General features: G+C 42.3%; 1 protein-coding gene across 2 annotated transcripts in view; it reads left to right on the forward strand.

Moving 5' to 3' along the window:
• Nucleotides 1–18,700, forward strand: part of LOC125447728 (synaptosomal-associated protein 25-like) — an 84,510-nt gene that overhangs the window by 36,386 nt on the left and 29,424 nt on the right. For both annotated transcript variants that reach the window (XM_048522370.2, XM_048522369.2), the window contains exon 4: nt 18,644–18,692. In XM_048522370.2, the coding sequence (XP_048378327.1) occupies nt 18,644–18,692 (49 nt within the window). The remainder of the gene's footprint in view (nt 1–18,643; nt 18,693–18,700) is intronic.

An 18,700-nucleotide genomic window follows, 5' to 3' on the forward strand; every position in this document is an offset into this window, starting at 1 on the left:
GAAGGGTTTGTATGTAGAGTGGCTGGAGGGCCTGGCAGCTAGGTGAGAGCTGCTGTTACAACCCAAGATCATCAGTAACAAATTAGCCTTCTGTTAGACACCAGATCGATTGACCTATCTATCAAAATGAGGGTCAATACAGTGTGGAGCTGGAGGAACTCAGCTGGTCAGGCAGCATCAGGATAGGGAGAATTGGGTGGGGAGTGTAAAATAGCATTCAGCACATGAAACATCATCCCAAATTAAAAATATCCTTTGAAATGAATCACCTCTAATTGAATAAATCTCCTTTCTATGTTAACTGCCCTATGCTTTCCACTAAAAACAAATGTATCAGCACCTGGTGACCAGCTCAGGAAAGTTACAAGCAATTTTGTAACACTTTAGGAATGGAATATTTAATATAATACACAGTGTCAATGTTTGAGATTTGAGCCGAATATATAAATGCTATAAAAATTTCAATATTAATAAGTTATGCTCCACACAGCATAGAGATTCGAAGAGAAACATTTTTTGATCTAAAATAACAAATTTACTTTAGATATCACAAGCCTATTTTTTACCCAACAACATCCAGTTTGTTTTTATTCTAGGAAGTTTTAGTTTATCCTTCCGTCCCTGAATGTTCAATGTTGGAGGGAAGGAGAGTTAGGAAAACAATAACATTCCAAATTAATTGGGAAAAGACAATATTGCAGAGCTGATTAAAGCTGCTGATGGTACTGCAGAGTAGGAAGGAATGAATCATTGAATTCCGACCAGTGTGGAAGGAGGCTATTCAACCAATCGAGTTCACAACAACTCTCCAAACAGTATCCCACTCAAACCCACCCTTCTACCTATCCCTGTAACCCCAAATTTACCGTGTTTAATCCATTTAATCTACACATCCCAGACACTAAGGTGGATTAGCCATGCTAAATTACCCAAACCTGCACATCATAGGACTATGGGAGAAAACTGGAGCACTCAAAGAAAACCCACACTGACACATGGAGAATGCAAACTCCACACAGACATTCGCCTGAGGGTGGAATTGAACTTGTGTCCCTGTGAATGCTGGGCTAGTAACTCTTTGCCTTTAATAGTTGGACATTGGAATTGTTTTGGTCTGATCCATCATTCTACAGGAAGCATGCTGACATATTTTATTAAATTTCAGTAATCTCCAGCATACAGACATCCTCTCCAGCAAATAATTAGTTTGCTTGCCCCAGTCGAAGCATTTAAAAGAACATCTGTCTATGTGAATCTTTGTACTAATAACATGAAGAATCGACAGATGGGTTGTAAATGCAAACCATCAGCTTCACTAAAAGACAAAGTCTGGGACCAGATCTTTCAGTCTCTGTTGGTGTTGACACAAGGATTTTCTTTTAGCCTTATCCAATATGAATGAATAATATACAATGCGGGCAGGATCTGGAGAGGGCTATTGGGTAATTTACTGGCATTTACAAGCTGTGGTGATGTGTGAGCAACTGGGGCCGATTACCCAACACCGTAACAAAATTAAAATATTTTCTGCAGAACTAAACTAAGCTGCATGATGAACAATTGGCCCCTATAGATTCGACAACAGAACTGCAATTGAGCTATGTTCAATTACAAGCTACGTTCCTGACTGCTATGTCACACTGCAAGCAGTCCCAGGATGAATGCCCCAGGGTAATGACTCAGGATCAAATGGTAGGGAATGGTTTGTAATTTTTAGGGACGGAGAGAGGGCTGGTGAGTGAAGCAGGGGATACTATCCTCTAATTTTGATTGATTTAATGTTGTCACATGTAAGCAGATTGTACAATAGAAAGTGCATTAGGGTAGCAGAACAGAGCGCAGAATACACTGTTACAGCCACAGAGAAGGTGTAAGAAAAGATCCGAAGTAATGTTTGAGAAGTCAATTCAAAAGTCTGATAATAGCAGGAAGAAGCTGTCCTTGAATCTTTCATATATGCATTCATACTTTCCACAAAAAGGTGGAAAAGAGTATAACTGGTGTGGGAGGGGTCTTTGATTATTTTGGTTGCTTTACAGGCCATATTACGCAGATGTGCAATATTTCTAAAAACTTGTAAAGATAAAGGACAGCCCAATCCTGAAGGCCATGTTATTGGGTGGGCAGTTTTACACCAGGGTCAATTGAGCTTCTGGAACACTGAATTGGCCCTGAATTGTCTGTGTACATGTTTTGGGGTGCTGCTGAATTTAGCACTTGCCCACTCTTAGTAATGTGGGAGTGGTCTTGAGGGAGGGTGTGCTGAACACCTGCCCTGTTTCATATATCCCCCACTCGCATTCACTAAAAACATATTTGGTGTCTTGTAATATCCAGCCCCACGGTTCAAAAGGCTCTCCAGTGGAAATGAGTCATGACTGTTGGAAAACAGCTCATTTTCAGTTTTAAGCTGAAAGTGACAAAGATAACAATCCCATTACCTCTGAAGAAGGGTCTAGGTCCGAAACGTCAGCCTTCCTGCTCCTCTGATGCTGCTTGGCCTGCCGTATTCATCCAGCTCTACGCCTTGTTATCTCAGATTCTCCAGCATCTGCAGTTCCTACTATCTCTGGAGCATAATCCTGTTGATTTGATTTGGGAATTCTGTTGCCATGTTCACATTTATGTAAAATCTTGACCTTCAGCTGATGTAGTTGACATTTTTTCTGCCTGAGCGCAGCAAGTTTGCAACCAGGAAAAGGTTTTTGAAGGCAGTGAGCAGCTGTGTCAGGGGACAGTTTGTTAGTCCTTACTTAGCTTGAATCAGTGTCTGAGATTAACAACCAGCGCATCACCGCATGAAGACTGACCTTTCAGTCACTGCCTGAAGCAGCACTACCACATTGTAAATGTCAATAACATTTCAAATTAACTCTTGTATTGAGGTAGAAACTGCAACAACAGACCCATAGACCTTCTATATAGAAAGTCAGCTAGTTCTGCAGATGTTTTAAGCAGCATTTCTCCCTCATGTACAAGTGTCCTTTTCTCCCTAATTTCACAAAGTGATTGATTACTCATCATCTTTATGCTCCTAACTCAAAAGTCTCACTATTTACCTCCTACTTACTCCCTCCCCCCCCCACCCCACCCATTTCTAAAAGGGTACTGCATGGGAGTTTGATGAAATACTCCCCACTTGCCTGAATGGGTGCAGCTCCATCAACACTCAAGAAGCTTGACACCATCCAAGACAAAGCAGACCCCGCTGAGTGACACCACATCCACTATTCCACAATATTTGCCTCCTCCATCAGCAGCACAGTAGCAGCAGGGTGTACCATTACAACACGCACTGCAGCAACTCACCAAGGCTCTCCAACAGCACCTGTCAAACCCATGACCCACATTCTTATCAGACAAACCTTGACACTTAAAGACATAGGGAGACAGGTAAGCAATAGGAAACAAAACGCTTCGTCAGTGAAAGTAGAGGTGGATTCTTGGTAAGTGAGGAGGTGGAAGGTTATCTGGGATAGGCAGGAATATGGAGTAATCAGATCAGCCAAGATCTTATTGAGTGGAAGAGCAAACACGAGTGGCCAAGTAGCCTAATCCAAATTTGTCTGTGTTTATGATTCTATCCTTAAAAAGTAACATCTTAAAGAGGGTGGAAGAGACTGAAGGTTAGACAGCTTAGGACCAAAGTTGATAAAGACACAACTACCAGTGGTATGCTGGAATAACTGATGAATGCTAAGAGGCCATTATTAGAGAAGTGCAGAGATATTAAAGGAATGTCAAGTCAGAGGAAGAAATAGAGGAAGTTTGAGATTCATACAGATTTTTTGTGTAGTAAGTGTTTCTCCACCATGGATCAATGACCAGATCAGTGTCTGTAAGCTACTAAATGAAAAAAAATACATTTTTATTTTATTTAAAACGTAACAGCATATTTTCTAGTTCTCAGGAGACAGGCCTTGTGTTGTCACAATCCATTAATCCTGGGCCTTTGTGACTCACAAAAACATCCATAAAAATAGACAAGAGTTTGATGCAGAATTTGTAACACCTAACATTACACCCTTTAATAAAGTTATGTATCAATAGGGCTGCAAAGAAGCCTGTCATCTAATTATATTCTTTTGATTCCTTTATTCAAATCATTCAGGAAGATAACTGAACTGAAAGTGCGGTGGCTTTGCAACTGTTCACTGTCTCTGATGTTTGGATTGTGACAATGCATGGTTATTGTGACAGCTATCTCCCTTAGTAGTGAACTCAGAGCTAATTAAAACAAACTGTTACAAACTCGGTCTTTATATCGATACTTCTCCATAGTTACAATCAAAAGCTTCACTCCTGCCTTGTGTCCAACTTGGCAACCAATCAGTTAGACTGTGGGCACTGGTTGAACAATGTTATTGCGTTCCATGTTATCACTGCAGCAGAATCAATGGAGTGAGCCTATGTTCCCATGCACTGTCCTTGAATTGTGCCACTGCAGAGTAAGACACCATAGCTATAGGAATACAGGATCGATGTGTCTGATCGATGCCATATCTCAGAAATCACATTAGACTTTTGGTTGTCTTAGAGTTTCTGTTGGGGAACAGAGAGTTTAAAATTTCCGCCACCATTTATATTGTTTTCTGACAGTCAGTTTGGGTTCTGCCAGGGCCATCTGATTCCAGGCCTCATCACAGCTTTGGTCCAAACACAGACAAAAGGGCTGAACTCTACTGGTGAGGTGAGAACGGCAGCCTTTGACAACAAACCAGCATTTGATGGAGTGTGACGTCAGCCCTAGCAAAACTGCAGCCAGTTGGAATCAGGGGAAATCTCTCTGCTGATTGGAGTCATAGCTGGCACAAAGGAAGATTGTTGTGATGGTTGAAAACAGAAAATGCTGGAGATCACAGTGGGTCAGGGCTGCATCCGTGGAGGGAGAGCAACCTAACGTTTCAAGTCTAGATGACTCTTCAGCTGCCTGATCAGCTGTGATCTCGAGCATTTCCTGTTTTCTGTACAGATTAGAGCATCTGCAGTAATTTGCTCCGCTTTGTTGTGGTGGCTGGAGGTCAATAACTTTGGGGAGGTGAATTCATGGCACTTTCAGTGAATTAGTAATCTAGAGGCCCAGGGTAACACTCAATGATTGAAATCACATGGAGGCTACTGGAATTTAAATTAAATGAATCCATATGAGATGTAATGCTGGTCTCAGTGATGGTGACCATAAAGCTATCATCAATTTTCATATAAATCTAATGTGGTTCATTTAGCCCATTAAAGAAGGAAATCTGCTCATTTATCTAGTCTAGCCTGCATGTGACTGCAGATCCACAATGATGTCATTGGCTTTTAGCTGTCCTCTGAAATGGCTGAATACGTCACTCTGTTCATATAACAGCAGTAGCTCAAGAAGGCAGCTCACCACCCCTTTTTCCAGTGCAGTTTGGGATAAATGCTGGCCTTGCCAGTAACACCCGTGTCCCATCAAAGAATAAAAATGACCCCAGGATGTTGCTGCAGGAGTTTCTCAAAGAAGTATCTTCAGCCCAATAACCTTCAGTGCTTCATCAATAACCATCCTGCATCATGAGTTGAGAAGTGGGGATGTTTGCTGACGATTACACAATGTTCAGCAGCATTCACAACTCCTCAATACCGAAACAGTCCCACGTTCAAATGCAACAAAATTCTTGGACTGAAAACTGGCAAGCAACATTTGTGCCTCAGAAGTACCAGAAGATCACCGTCTCCTAAAACAGGGAATCTAACCATCGCCTCTTGACATCTAATAACATCACCATCATTGAATCCCCCACTTGCCATTGCAGGTTGCCATTGACCAAAAGCTAACTTGGATTCACTTTGTAAATATAATGGCTACAAGACCAAGTCAAAGGCCGGGAATCTTGTGATGAGTAACTCACTTCCTGACTTCCTCAAAGCCTGTCCATCACCAAAAGGCACAGGAGTCACTTACCTGGATGGGTGCAGCTGCAACCACCTTCTAGGAGCTTAACAGCATTCAGGACTAAGCAGCCTGTTCACTGCCCCTATTTTCACTTTACATGTTACTCCCTCCAGCACCATGCAGTGACTGCAGCGTGTACTGTCGTACAAAATGCGTTTTAGCAGCTCACCCTTCTTCCTTTTGTGAATACGTCCTCCACCTACTTTCCCTTCTCCTGAATCTCTTTGGCTCCGTTTCTTGGATCAGACTGATTAATATTGACTCTGAGCCCACTGACTACACTTGATCCTACAGTGTGAGAGGGGAAAGGTCTGACAACTAACTGAGGTCAAGGCTGGGCCTGGAGCTGTGGGAAGGAGGTGAGGGGTGGGCGTTGTAATATTGTAAGTGGGAGTGGGGCTAGACTGAGTTTTCTAATTCCTGGTTAATTTTTACTCATTATCTTTGCTAACTTTTTTACTCTTGGTTATGTTTCATATTGTGCTCCTTGGCCCTTCAAACAGGTTTCAGAATGAAAAGTGTGTGCTTGTGTGTATATATTAAAAAAAAATGTCCCTGTAATTCACTGTTAGAAAAAGTCTTGTTCTTATGGTTTTAATCATTGTAAAGCACACTTTATTATCTGTGATGCAGTGCACTGTTGATGTGGCTATATGTATTTAAAATGATGACTACCATGCAACCAAAACATTACAATTTGTTAAACTCAGTCTCACAATTCTGGATCACAAATTGTTCAACACTTTGATGAGATGGTTTATTTCACATGAATAAAACTGAAATATCTATAGAAACAAGACCAAATGCCCCAGTGTGGTGGTTGGAAACATACAGGAACTGGCTAAACACATACAGAAGCCAAACACACTGAACCAGAACTTTAAGCATCTAAAAGCAAACAGGAGCAAGAAGGCCAGTGCTTTGTGAGATTTAAAAGCTTCTTTGACAGTAAGCTTTACTTTGTGATATTGTGGTATCAGCTGGTCCAAGCAGAAACAAATTGAATAAGTATGACCCTTCTATATGATCCCAATCTCCTCCAGGAACACAAGTGTCCTCCAATAAATACCTCAATCATTCTGTCTCTGCAGACTGCCATGTTGTTTGATTGAACACACTAGACAGAGTAACATAAATAACTTTAGATGTTCTTCTCATCGGAACACAACCCATTTATCCCTTCTGTTATATTTTAACACCTTTGTTCAAACAGTGTTCTGATAACATGTTCTCTTTACATCTGTTGCACCTTTGTTCCATACTAACATACTGACTTTAGCTATACTAAGCTTGAAGTCACCTTTTATAATCATATCATCCCATAATCATCTGTTCTCTGCAAAAGCAACCCCAATCACCATCTCCCTCTTTAAATAGAACAAGGGAATCAAGGAAGCCATTCAGCCTATTATGCCTCTGTCGGCTCCTTAAAACAGCTATCTAATTAGATCCGCTTCCCTATGCTTTCCTCATAACCCTGCAAGGATTTAAGCAATTCCTTCTGGCAATTATTATCAAATCTGTTACACCAACTCACTCAGCAGTGTGTTCAACTTGCTGCATTAAAGTACACTTTTCCTTTTCCTCAGTTCTTATTATCACTTTTCTTAAATCTGTGTTCTTTTTAATTCACTAGCTGGGCCAGCTTTTATTGCCCAGACGATAGTTGCGTTAACTAAATTGCTGTGAGTCTGGAGTGATATGGTGATTGAGTTACAGGCAAGGTAAGGATGACAGATTTCCTTCTCTAAAAGGCATTAGTGAAGCCAATAGATTTTTACCACTTAAACAACAAGGTGTAGAGCTGGATGAACACAGCAGGCCAAGCAGCATCTTAGGAGCAGGAAAGCTGATGTTTCGGGCTGAGACCCACAAGAGTAGTCATCATTAGACCAGCCTTTAATGCCATGGTTTTTGTCTAAATTGAACTCACGTTTCACCATCTGCCGTAGTGAGATTCAAACCCATATCTTCAGACCATTAGAGCCCAGATTACTAATTCAATGACATTACCACTACGCCACAACCTTGTCCTGCATTAGTCATTTCCATGGTGATGGAAACCATGTTTCGATATTTACTCTATTTTCTTATAATTTTTAAGCTACTGCAACCTTCTCTGCTTTGAGGAGAACAGCCTCAGCTTCCCTGGTGCCTTCACGTACCTGCTGCCATTCTAGTAAATATCCTGTGCAACCCCTCTAAGGCTTTGACACAGTTTATAAAATGCAGCTCCCAGATTTGGACACAGTACTCCATCTGAGGCCTACCTAATGACTACTGAAGGTTTTCCATAACTTATCTTATACATACTGTTAGCTACTGCTGCCTGTGAACAGACAGGACTCAGGAATGGGATTCCAGAGGAGGTCAGGATTCCCAGAGTTACCCTGGAAGCCTTCCAGCATGTTGTTTACTCTAGCAGGGGATCATAGAATCCCTACAGTGTTCACGAAGGCCATTCAGCCCATTGAATTCACACCGGCCCAGCGAAGAGCATCCTACCCATACCCACTCTATCCCTGTAATCCTGCTTTTTCCATGGCTAATCCACCTAGCCTGCACATCCCTGGGCACTACAGGCAATTTAGCATGGCCAGTCCACCTAAACTGCAAATCTTTGGACTGTGGGAGGAAACGGGAGCACCTGGAGGAAACCCACGCAGACATGGGGAGAATGTGCAAACAGACAGTTGCCCAAAGGTGGAATCACATCCAGGTTCCTGCTGCTATGAGACAGCAGTGCCAACCACTGAGCTCACAGTGCCACTGTAAGATTGAGAGCCCAATGTTTATTCGATTGTTCTCCAGGTGTTGGGTACTGCTATTTAAGGGGAGATCATGGCATAGTGGTAACTAGATTTGTGGTCCAGTGACTCAGGCTAATGCTCTGGGGACAGGGGTTCAAATCCCACCACAGTGGCTGGCTGAAATTTTTATTTCAATTAATCTGGTATTGAAAACTAGCCATTGGAAAAACCAAAAGAACTGCAGATGCTGTAAATCAGGAACAAAAACAAAGTTACTAGAAAAGCTCAGCAGGTCTGGCAGCATCTGTGAAGAAAAAAATCAGAATTAACATTTCAGGTTTGGTGACCCTTCCTCAGAACCAGACCTAAAACATTAATTCTGATTTTTTCTTCACAGATGCTGCCAGATCTGCTGAGCTTTTCCAGAAACTTTGTTTTTGTATCCATTAGAAATGATGACCATTTAACTACCATTGGTTGTTACAAAAACCCATCTGATTCACTGAAGAATATGGTTGAACAGAACTTGAGTATTGCTGAAAAAAGCACATTGTGTCAAAGCTTTTTGTCTTGCACTCACTAGGACAACTTGCAAGAATTCCAATTCAAGAATACCAAGGTTTTCCCCTTGGGGAATTCCGTCTTTTTCAACAGGGCTGACTCTCCAGCAATGTTCCCAGCTGTGTAGCTGCTGGGAGGTCAGTGCAGGCTAATTGGTGTGCTGATCTTTGGGTGGCACGGTGGCTCAGTGGTTAGCACTGCAGCCTCACAGCACCAGGGACCCAGGTTCGATTCCAGCCTCGGGTAACTGTCTGTGTGGAGTTTGCACATTCTCCCTGTGTCTGCGCGGGTTTCCTCCGGGTGCTCTGGTTTCCTCCCACAGTCCAAAGATGTGCAGGCTAGGTGGATTGGCCATGCTAGATTGCCGGTAGTGTTCAGGGATGTGTGAATTATAGGTGAATGGGTCTGGATGGGATGCTTCGAGGGGCGGTGTGGACTTGTTGGGCCGAACGGCCAGTTTCCACAATATAGGGAATCTAATCTAATCTAATCTTCTGGAAGGTGCTGAAGTCTATGCAGCAGAGAAATTAATGAAAGGGAACATTGCTGTTCAGTGCCCTCAGATATGTCCTAGTCAGCTGCTCAGTTCAAGGGCTATCATGAATAAACAACAAATACTGGCCTCAAAATGCTCACACCTTACAAAATATTAAATAAAAACCCCTCATCTTGCACCTCCTCCATCACAGTGACATGAAAGAACTTATTGGTCCCTTTGTAATTTAGAATCCGAGAAGTTTACAGTACACAGGAGGAGGTCATATGCCCCATTGTGTCTGTACCAGCTCCTGAAAGAGCTACCCAGCTGGCCCCACTTTCCAGCCCCTATCTCTGCAGACTTCTAATTTCATCCCTTTCAAACACATATCAAGCTCTCTTTTGAAACCTCCTACAGAATCCACCTCTGCCACTCTCCCAGGCAGCACCTTCCAAATTGTAACAACTCTGTGAGTACAGAAGTTTCTCCTCATCTCATTCCTAGCTTTCTTGCTGACAAGTTGTGACCCCTAGTTACTGATATGCCAACTAGTAGAAACAGAATATCCTTCTTTTTCCTGGCAAAATTGTTCATAATTTTGAACACCTCAAAAGGATAAGCTCTTAATCTTCTCCAAGGTGCATGAGCCCAGTTTCTCTAATTTTTCCTTATATCTAAAGTCCCTCTTTCCTGGTAAATTCTAGTAAATCTCCTTTGCGCACTCTCCAGGGCTTTAATATGTTCCATAAATAAGGTGCCCAGAACTATACATAATGCTCCAAATGTGTTCCACCCAATGATTTGTAGATGTGTTAGCATCACTTCCTTGCTTTTATACTCTGTTCTTTTATAACCCCAAAGATCCAATAAGCCTTCTTAACAAAAATTTGAACTTGCCAGGCCACCTCCAGAAAATCAACTACATGTAGTCTTCTCAATGTTGTACCATTGAGCCTGTATTGTCTCTCCATGTTTCATCTACCAAAATACATTACCTCTCATTTCTCTGCATTGAATTTCAAACGCCAGGTGTCTGCCCACTTGGCCAACTTATCAATGTCCCTCTGAAAGCACTCAGCATCATTCTTGCAATTCATTATTCTCCCTCGCTAAGTATCATATGCTAATTTAGAGATTTGGCCCAGGGCACCTATCTCCAAATCGTTTATATAAATCAGAAAAAGCAAGGGTCACAACATCGATCCCCATAGAATACCACTTATAGCTTGTCTCCAATCTGAGAAATACCCATCCATTCTGTCTTTCTGATCTATTAGCCAACTTCTAATCCATGCTAAATTAAAACCAAAAGAACTACAGGTGTTGTAAATCAGAAACAGTTCTGAGGAAGGGTCACCAGATCTGAAATATTAACTCTGATTTCTCATTACAGAGTCTGCCAAACATGCTGAGCTTTTCTGGCAACTTCTGTTTTTGTTTCTAATCCATGCTGCCAAGGACACATCAATCCCAAACACTTCTAATTTGCTAACCAATGCCAAGTGGCATTATATCAAATTTCCCAACTCTTATTCCCGTTCACAGCTCTGCACGTTTTTGTCTTTACTGATGGAGGCTATGTCTATTTAGCCCTGGAACGGCACATGAATGTTTCCACAATGTTCAGATATCAGGTTTTCAAATCCTAAACTTGTGATGAGTTAATCAGATTTGTAACTTTATCTTAACAATGGCTGAAAGGCCCTATACTGCCCCTCAAAGATTCTGTGATTCTACAGCCTCTGACTGACTGTTGTTCCCTTTACCCCTCTAAGGACTACTCCCCTTGGATTTTCAAATGTGGCCATTTGTTTGAAGTGGTGCATTTGCTGCAAGAACTGCTAGCACATGCTGCAGAGATCTCATGTTGATGGAGCAAGGTGCTGCATAGTGACCTGTCCATTGCCTATCTGGCTGATAGACTATTTGGTACTCCCTACTGTCGCAAGCTGCCTGCCCTTCCCTCTGCACTGAAAAGCAATGCAAACTGCAGAGGCTGGCCACCTACATCTGAGCCAGTTAGGGCCTGTTCACTACAAGAATGGTGCAAGTGCCACAGAGGCTGGCAGGCTGTAAGTCTGTGCTGAAGTCTGTGAATGCAGAAGTAGAGTAATGTGAACTGGACAGAGGCTAGACCCCTCCATGAAAACATTGAGGTAGTGAGCACTAAGAAACAAAGCTAACATTTAGATATACAAGATTGTGGCCAGCTCTTGAGAAATGCAATTATGAAGAAAACTTAGTTAGGGAAGGGCTGTTTCTGTATAACACAGTTGGCTGAGGGATGACATAACTGAGGTGTACAAAATAATGAAAGGCTTGAATTGAGTGGACGAAGAAAACCTGGTTCCCCAGCAGAGGGGTCAACCTATTTTACTCAACAACATGTACAGAGATGTTATTACACACCTCTGGAGCAGGTGGGACTTGAATCTGGGCCTCCTGGTCCAGGGGTAGGGACACTACCTCTGCACCCCATGAGGGCAAAATAGGGCAACAGTCTTGCCTTTGCTCACACATATGAGGGAGCTGCAGCCTCCTTTAGGAGCACAGGAGCACCGAAAGTGGTCAAGGCCAAAATATTGAATGTTTTCATAGGGAGTTGAAGATAGATCTTAGGGCTAAATGGATCAAAGGGCATGGGGAGAAAGTGGGACTAGATATCTGAGTTGGATGATCAGCTTTGATCTTATTGAATGGTAGAGCAGGCACAAGGGACTGAATAGCCTACTCCTGATCCTATTTTCTATGTTTCTATGAATTTATTCTTATACTGCACTTCACAGCATTGAAGGAACCTCTGACTGTGCATGAAATGGGAGAGCTCTTCCGTTAGAAAGACACATTTCCACAAAAAATTGAATTTAGTCCAGTGCAAAAAACAGTTTCAAGAAAAACAGAACCCTGTGGCTGACAGAAGTGTGAAGTCAAAACAGAAAAAGCTGCTAATACCCAGCAGGTTAATCAGAAATATGAAGACACAGCAGCAGTTATTCTGAAATGTTTGCGTATTGTTTAAAAGTAAGGTGTTAATTGAAACATGGGTTTAAGATTTATATTCAGTAAACCACCTCTCTCCACATGTTGCAAGACTGTGTGTGTATAGAAACAATACCATATCATTCTGCAGCGCATGTTGAGATCTGGGAAATATGTTCAATTATTCCTTTGCCTTTGAAATTCTAGTAACATCATGGAGCACGCAGGTTCCCAGTGGCCTCCCTGTGGATTGTACAGCTGTGGGTGACATTTAATGACAGAATCCTGATGTCACTTATACAGCTACAGAGTCATATACCACAGAAACAGACTCTTTGGCCCAACTTGTCCAAGGTTCCCAAGCTAAACTTGTCCCATATGCCGGTATTTAGCCGATATTCCTCTAAACCTTTCCTATTCATGTGCGTAGCCAAATGTCTTTTAAACTTGTCAGCATTGGCTCCTTATGAAGACATTTACTCCTACAAGTTAACCACTTGGAGACATATTGCAGAGCACCATAATAAAAGACCTGGAGTTCATTATATTTCCTTGATAATTATTTTAATAGCATTGGTCATCTGTTTCAATGGTATTAACTGAGGGCCAGAGCTCCTCTGCTCCCCTGGGGGTGGGGGTGCATCGGTAGGAAACCAGTATCACATCATATCTGAAAGGCAGCACCTATGGCAGAGTGGCACTCGCTTGTACAGTACTAATATAGGAGTGGTGAACAGGATGTTATTATCAAAGGCCCAGATTGATGCATAGGTTCAAATGATAGCAGGTGGATTCACAAATTCACAAATCTGGGACATAAAGCTGGTCTCAACAGTGGTGATCAATTATCATCAGGTACCCTTTAGGGAGGGAAATCTGCCATCCTTATCTGGTTGGGGGTACATGTGACTCATGTCCATTCCTAATTGATCTCAAACTGATCAGCTGGATACACTCCAGATTACAGTTGAGGGTCAACCACATTGCTGTGGGTCTAAACTGTCCTCTAAAATGTATCCAGCTGATCAGTTTGAGATCAATTAGGAATGGACAATAAATGCCGGCCTAGCCCACATCACATGAAAAGTCAAGGAAAATAAAAAGCTCTGTTGGTTTTCAGCAGATTTATTCACAAGAAGCTCTAAAGCTTTCTGTCACCACGAATTTAATTGTTAGTTCATTTGTGGGATGTGGGCATCCCTGGCTATCCAGCATTTGTTGCCAGCCCCTAGTTGCCCTTGAGAAAGTGGTGGTGAGCTGCCTTCTTGAACTGCTGCAGTCCACCATTTTTTAAATTTAATAAATATATTTTATTCATAAAAAATATCTTTTTATGTACACATAGTCACAAATGCAGTTCGGTTCAGTACAACGGCATACCAAGGAAACATGCAAACATTAGATTTTAACGCTATCTAAACAAACCAAAGACATCTCTTACACATAGAAGACTATATTTACACATATTGAGATAGAGGAGAGCTGGGCAGTCCGATCAGACCCCCATTTATCTTTGAAAGACTACAGACTTTCCCCACTGTGCCTTGGCAGCAGTTGCCCCTCTGCAGTTCGCCTGCTGTGTGTTGACCCACAATGCCAATAGGGAGGGAGTTCTAAGACTTTGACCCAACAACAGCGAAGGAGCCGTGATATATTTCTAAGTCAGGATGGTGAGTGGCTTGGAGGGGAACTTGAAGGTGGTGGTAATCCCATGTACCTAAGTGTTCTAAAGAACGACTGTGCCAGATTAGAAGCTTCTGCATTCACACAAATCCTCGTGGCTCCATCCACATGAATCTTGTTTTGCCTAAAATGGGTTCTCTTCACATTGGACAGCTGGTGCTGATGTGAGATTCACCACAGTGTGTCCTGGGACTGTTTGAGAAGGAGTGGAGCGTGATTTGGAAACAACATATTCAGTGCTGCAGCTGTATAACACTGGAACCTAGTAATTGACCTTCAAAGTGACGGTAAACAACACGTTCCATTTTCTTTGAATTTTGTGTTGATTGACCTCATGCAGAGAGTTATCTGTTTCGTTCCATTGTTTCTTGTGTTCTTCTACCCTGTGCCTAGTCAATCTGGTGCAAAACAAGTAATTTTCTTGGTGCAGATAAGGAATGAAAACATCTGAAGCACAGTGGCTGAGAAGTTACAGAGTGGTCTTGGGGCAGGATGTGATATGAGTTTATCTGAACTGAGAAAATAGGAAATCTTGTGGAGATCCTCAGTGTTCACCAGAATGACCTGCCAGAATGCTGAGGATGGAGGTTGCTGTGATAAAAGCAAAATACTGTCGGTGCAGGTTTGGCAGGAGCTGTGGAGAGAGAAACAGAGCTAACATTTCAAGTCTGAAATGACTTCTTTAGAACTGAGTTCCAAAGTGGAGTCAAAGGAGAGCCTTGCTGGATTCTGTTTCTCTGTTCACAGATGCTGCCAGACCTGCTGTGTTACCTGAGCACTGTGTGTTTTTATTACAGAGGTTGCTAACTGGAAGGCTGGTGGTTCATAATCACCCAGATGCACTTGGTGTGGCACAGAGGATCAATAGTTAGCACTGCTGCCTCCTAGTGCCCGGGATCTGGGTTCAATTCCAGCCTCGGGTGACTGTCTGTGCAGAGTTTGCACTTCTCCCCGTGTCTGTGTGGGTTTTCTCCGGGTGCTCCGGTTTCCTCCCACAGTTCAAATATGTGCAGGTTAGGTGGATTGGCTGTGCTAAATTGCCCATAGTGTTCAGGGATGTGTAGATTAGGTGGGGTGGGTCTGGCTGAGATATTCTGAGGGTCAGTGTTGGGCTGAAGGGCCTGTCCCTACACTGGATAGATTCTATTCTATTCTAAGTTGCAGTTTGGTATCCAGTCACTAAGAGCAGTAAATTAGAATGTACGAAAGGTAAGCAGGGATAACCAAAAGAAAGACCTGCGTATATATGGGGCCTTTCACAACCTGGGGATACATCTGAACAGAACAGGTCAGACAGCATCTGACAAGTAGGAAAATTGATGTTTCAGGTCAGGACCCTTCTTAGGAGTTCTGTAGAAGGATCCCGACCTAAAATGTTGACTTTCCTGCTCCTCTGATGCTGCCTGACCTGCTGTGTACCTCCAGCTCCACATTGTTTTAGACTCTGACTCCAGCATCTGCAGTTCTTGCTGTATCCGACACCTCTGAGCAATTTTGAAGTAAGTCACTGCTCTACTGTAAAAAATGCAGCAGCAAATTTCTGCACAGCAAGATTCCACACAAAACGCTATGACCAATAACCAGATCATCTGTTCTTACTCATCATTCACTTTAAAAATTATTAGAAACAATTGATTCCCCAGAACAAATACTACTTCATTCTAACACAGATAGTTTTCTTCATACAATTATTCCTTCTGGGAATTCTGGTTGGCGCAACATCGAGGGCCGAAGGGCCTGTTCTGCGCTGTATTGTTCTATGTTCTATGTACTCATGTTGGTTGAGGAATAGAACATCATAGTTTGGGGTTGGTCGAACTGGTCCTCCTACACAGATCAAACTGCAGGATGGACAGGAATTAATGTGAAATTGCCTGTCATCTCATCATCCCCCTCTCCTGTCTGACTCATTAAATAGACTGAAGAGAGTAGGAGAGGAAATGAATTGACTGATTAAATAAATCATATGGGTTACAATGCAAATTGAAATTGGAGTTAGATTATTACTATAGATAGTTTCCTGCGTAAGAGACTGCAAATTCATAGACTACTAGATGATGCTGAGTATGTGGGTCACACTCCAGTGCATCATTCTCCCTTTCTGCTGAATCCTCAAGTGGCCCAACTTACGTTTTCTACAAACCAGTGCAGTTGATGTCTAATCCGTTCCCAGGCAGAATACACTCTCAAATTCATGATTTGTTCAAAGCTCAACTGGCCAAATACCAGGAGAATATTGACTCCTTTTTGACTAATCCTTTCAGCTATTTGTTGTCTCTGGGTGCAGTGATGTTTCAATGGAAATGAGAGTTCTCTCTTGTTTTATCTTATTCTTATTTATGACGTAAAGGTAGTACAATTTCATCCCTCCCTCACTCAAGCAGTAGTTGTATACCAATCTTTGGAAGACAACTTTGTGGTCAGCAGTTTCTAGACTTAGTTCGTCTACTCTTTGCGACCTTAATGGTATTCCTCCCTGGGAGTAAAGGTATTCTTCCCTGAGGTGATGGTATTTCTCCCCAGGGGGGTAATGGAATTCTTCTCTTGGGGGTAATGGTGTTCTTCCCTGAGGTGATGGTATTTCTCCCGGTGGGTGGGTAATGGTGTTCTTCCCTGAGGGTAATGGTGTTCTTCCCTGAGGTGATGGTATTTCTCCCGGTGGGTGGGTAATGGTGTTCTTCCCTGAGGGTAATGGTGTTCTTCCCTGAGGTGATGGTATTTCTCCCGGTGGGTGGGTAATGGTGTTCTTCCCTGAGGTGATGGTATTTCTCCCTGGGGGGTAATGGTATTCTTCCAATTTACCAAATTGCCCTGGATACCTTGGCTGCTAGCTTCTTAACCAGCCTGCCATGCAAGACTTTGGCAAACACCTTATTGAAGTCCACACACTGAGTTGCCTCCTTGGAAAAACTCAATTGCATTTGCTAGACATGATCTGTCAAAGTTGTGCTGACAATCCTTGATTAATCCTCACCTCTCCAGGTGGAGATTAATTCTGTCCCTCAAAGTTCTTTTCCCATTAGTTTCGCTATCAATGAGGTCCATTGTTTCTTGGTCTATCCCTCCATCTACATCTACATCTTCTTTCTCTATAGAAAATACACATGCAAAATATGCATTAAAACCTCAGTTATGTCTTCCGGTTCCACAAAGAGATCACCACTTTGGATCCTAATGGTCCCTATCCTTTTCCTGGTTATTCTTTTGCCCCTAATGTACCATAAAATAGTTTTGATTAATTTTCTTAACGTTATCTGTCAGTGTTTGTCCTCTCTTTGCTCTCTTAATTTCTTTATTTAAATCTTTTTTACTTGGCTGGGTCGCACGCTGTACATAAAACTGGTTAACTGAGTATACTGTACATTTATCTCACCGAGTTTGCACAATGTTCATATCCCTAGTTGTGTCCATTATGTTCACCTGGCTGGTTCTTACTTTTTACATATCCCTAGTTGAGTCTGTACTCTTTACATACTTGGTTGGGTCTGCACTGAACATATATATAACTGGGTGTATACTCTGTACATAATACCTGCCTGGGTTTATACTCTACATGTAGCTGGCTAGTCTGTACTCAATACAGAATGAACTGCCAGAGGAAGTTGTAGATGTAGGTACAGTTACAGCATTTAAAAGACATTTGGATAGGTATTTGAATAAGAAAGGTTTTGAAGGATATTGGCCAAATTCAGGCAAATCGAACCAATTTAGTTTCAGAAACTTGATCCGTATGGACTAGTTGGACCGAAGGGTCTGTTTCTGTGCTGTATGACTCTGTGACTATCACTGTATAAACCTGGGACTATACTCTGTACATATGGCTGGTTGGGTCTGTCCTCTGTAAGAATACCTGGTTGGGACTGTACAGAATGTGAATCAAGCCAAATCTCTATGGCACTCTCAGTGCAAAAGGTAGAACTGTCATCATTGAGTCTTCAAGAGGAAACTTATAGGGACTCAACATTGGGTGAGCTCATTAAACACATCCACATTTGGATCTTAATTTGGGTAAGTGAATATATCACTGTATAGAGTGTGCGCTGCTTAGCAGGTGAATAGAAAGTTCTCTGTAGGAATTTTTTCTGATGTTAATGGAGCTCGTAATGCTGGTCTGTGGTAATCCAGCACACACTGGTTTATATGCTTATCCACAACCTACTGAGCGAAGATCTGAAAGCTTTGGAATAATTGAGCGCCTCTGTTGCATTCGGTAATGATTTCTATTCTTTATTCTCACACGACCTACTTTTTTTAAATCACCACCCACAGAGCAAAGATGCTGGGATCAGGACTCTCGTCATGCTGGATGAACAAGGAGGTAAGTGG

This window comes from Stegostoma tigrinum, chromosome 39 (genome assembly GCF_030684315.1).
Source record: "Stegostoma tigrinum isolate sSteTig4 chromosome 39, sSteTig4.hap1, whole genome shotgun sequence".
NCBI lineage: Eukaryota > Metazoa > Chordata > Chondrichthyes > Orectolobiformes > Stegostomatidae > Stegostoma > Stegostoma tigrinum.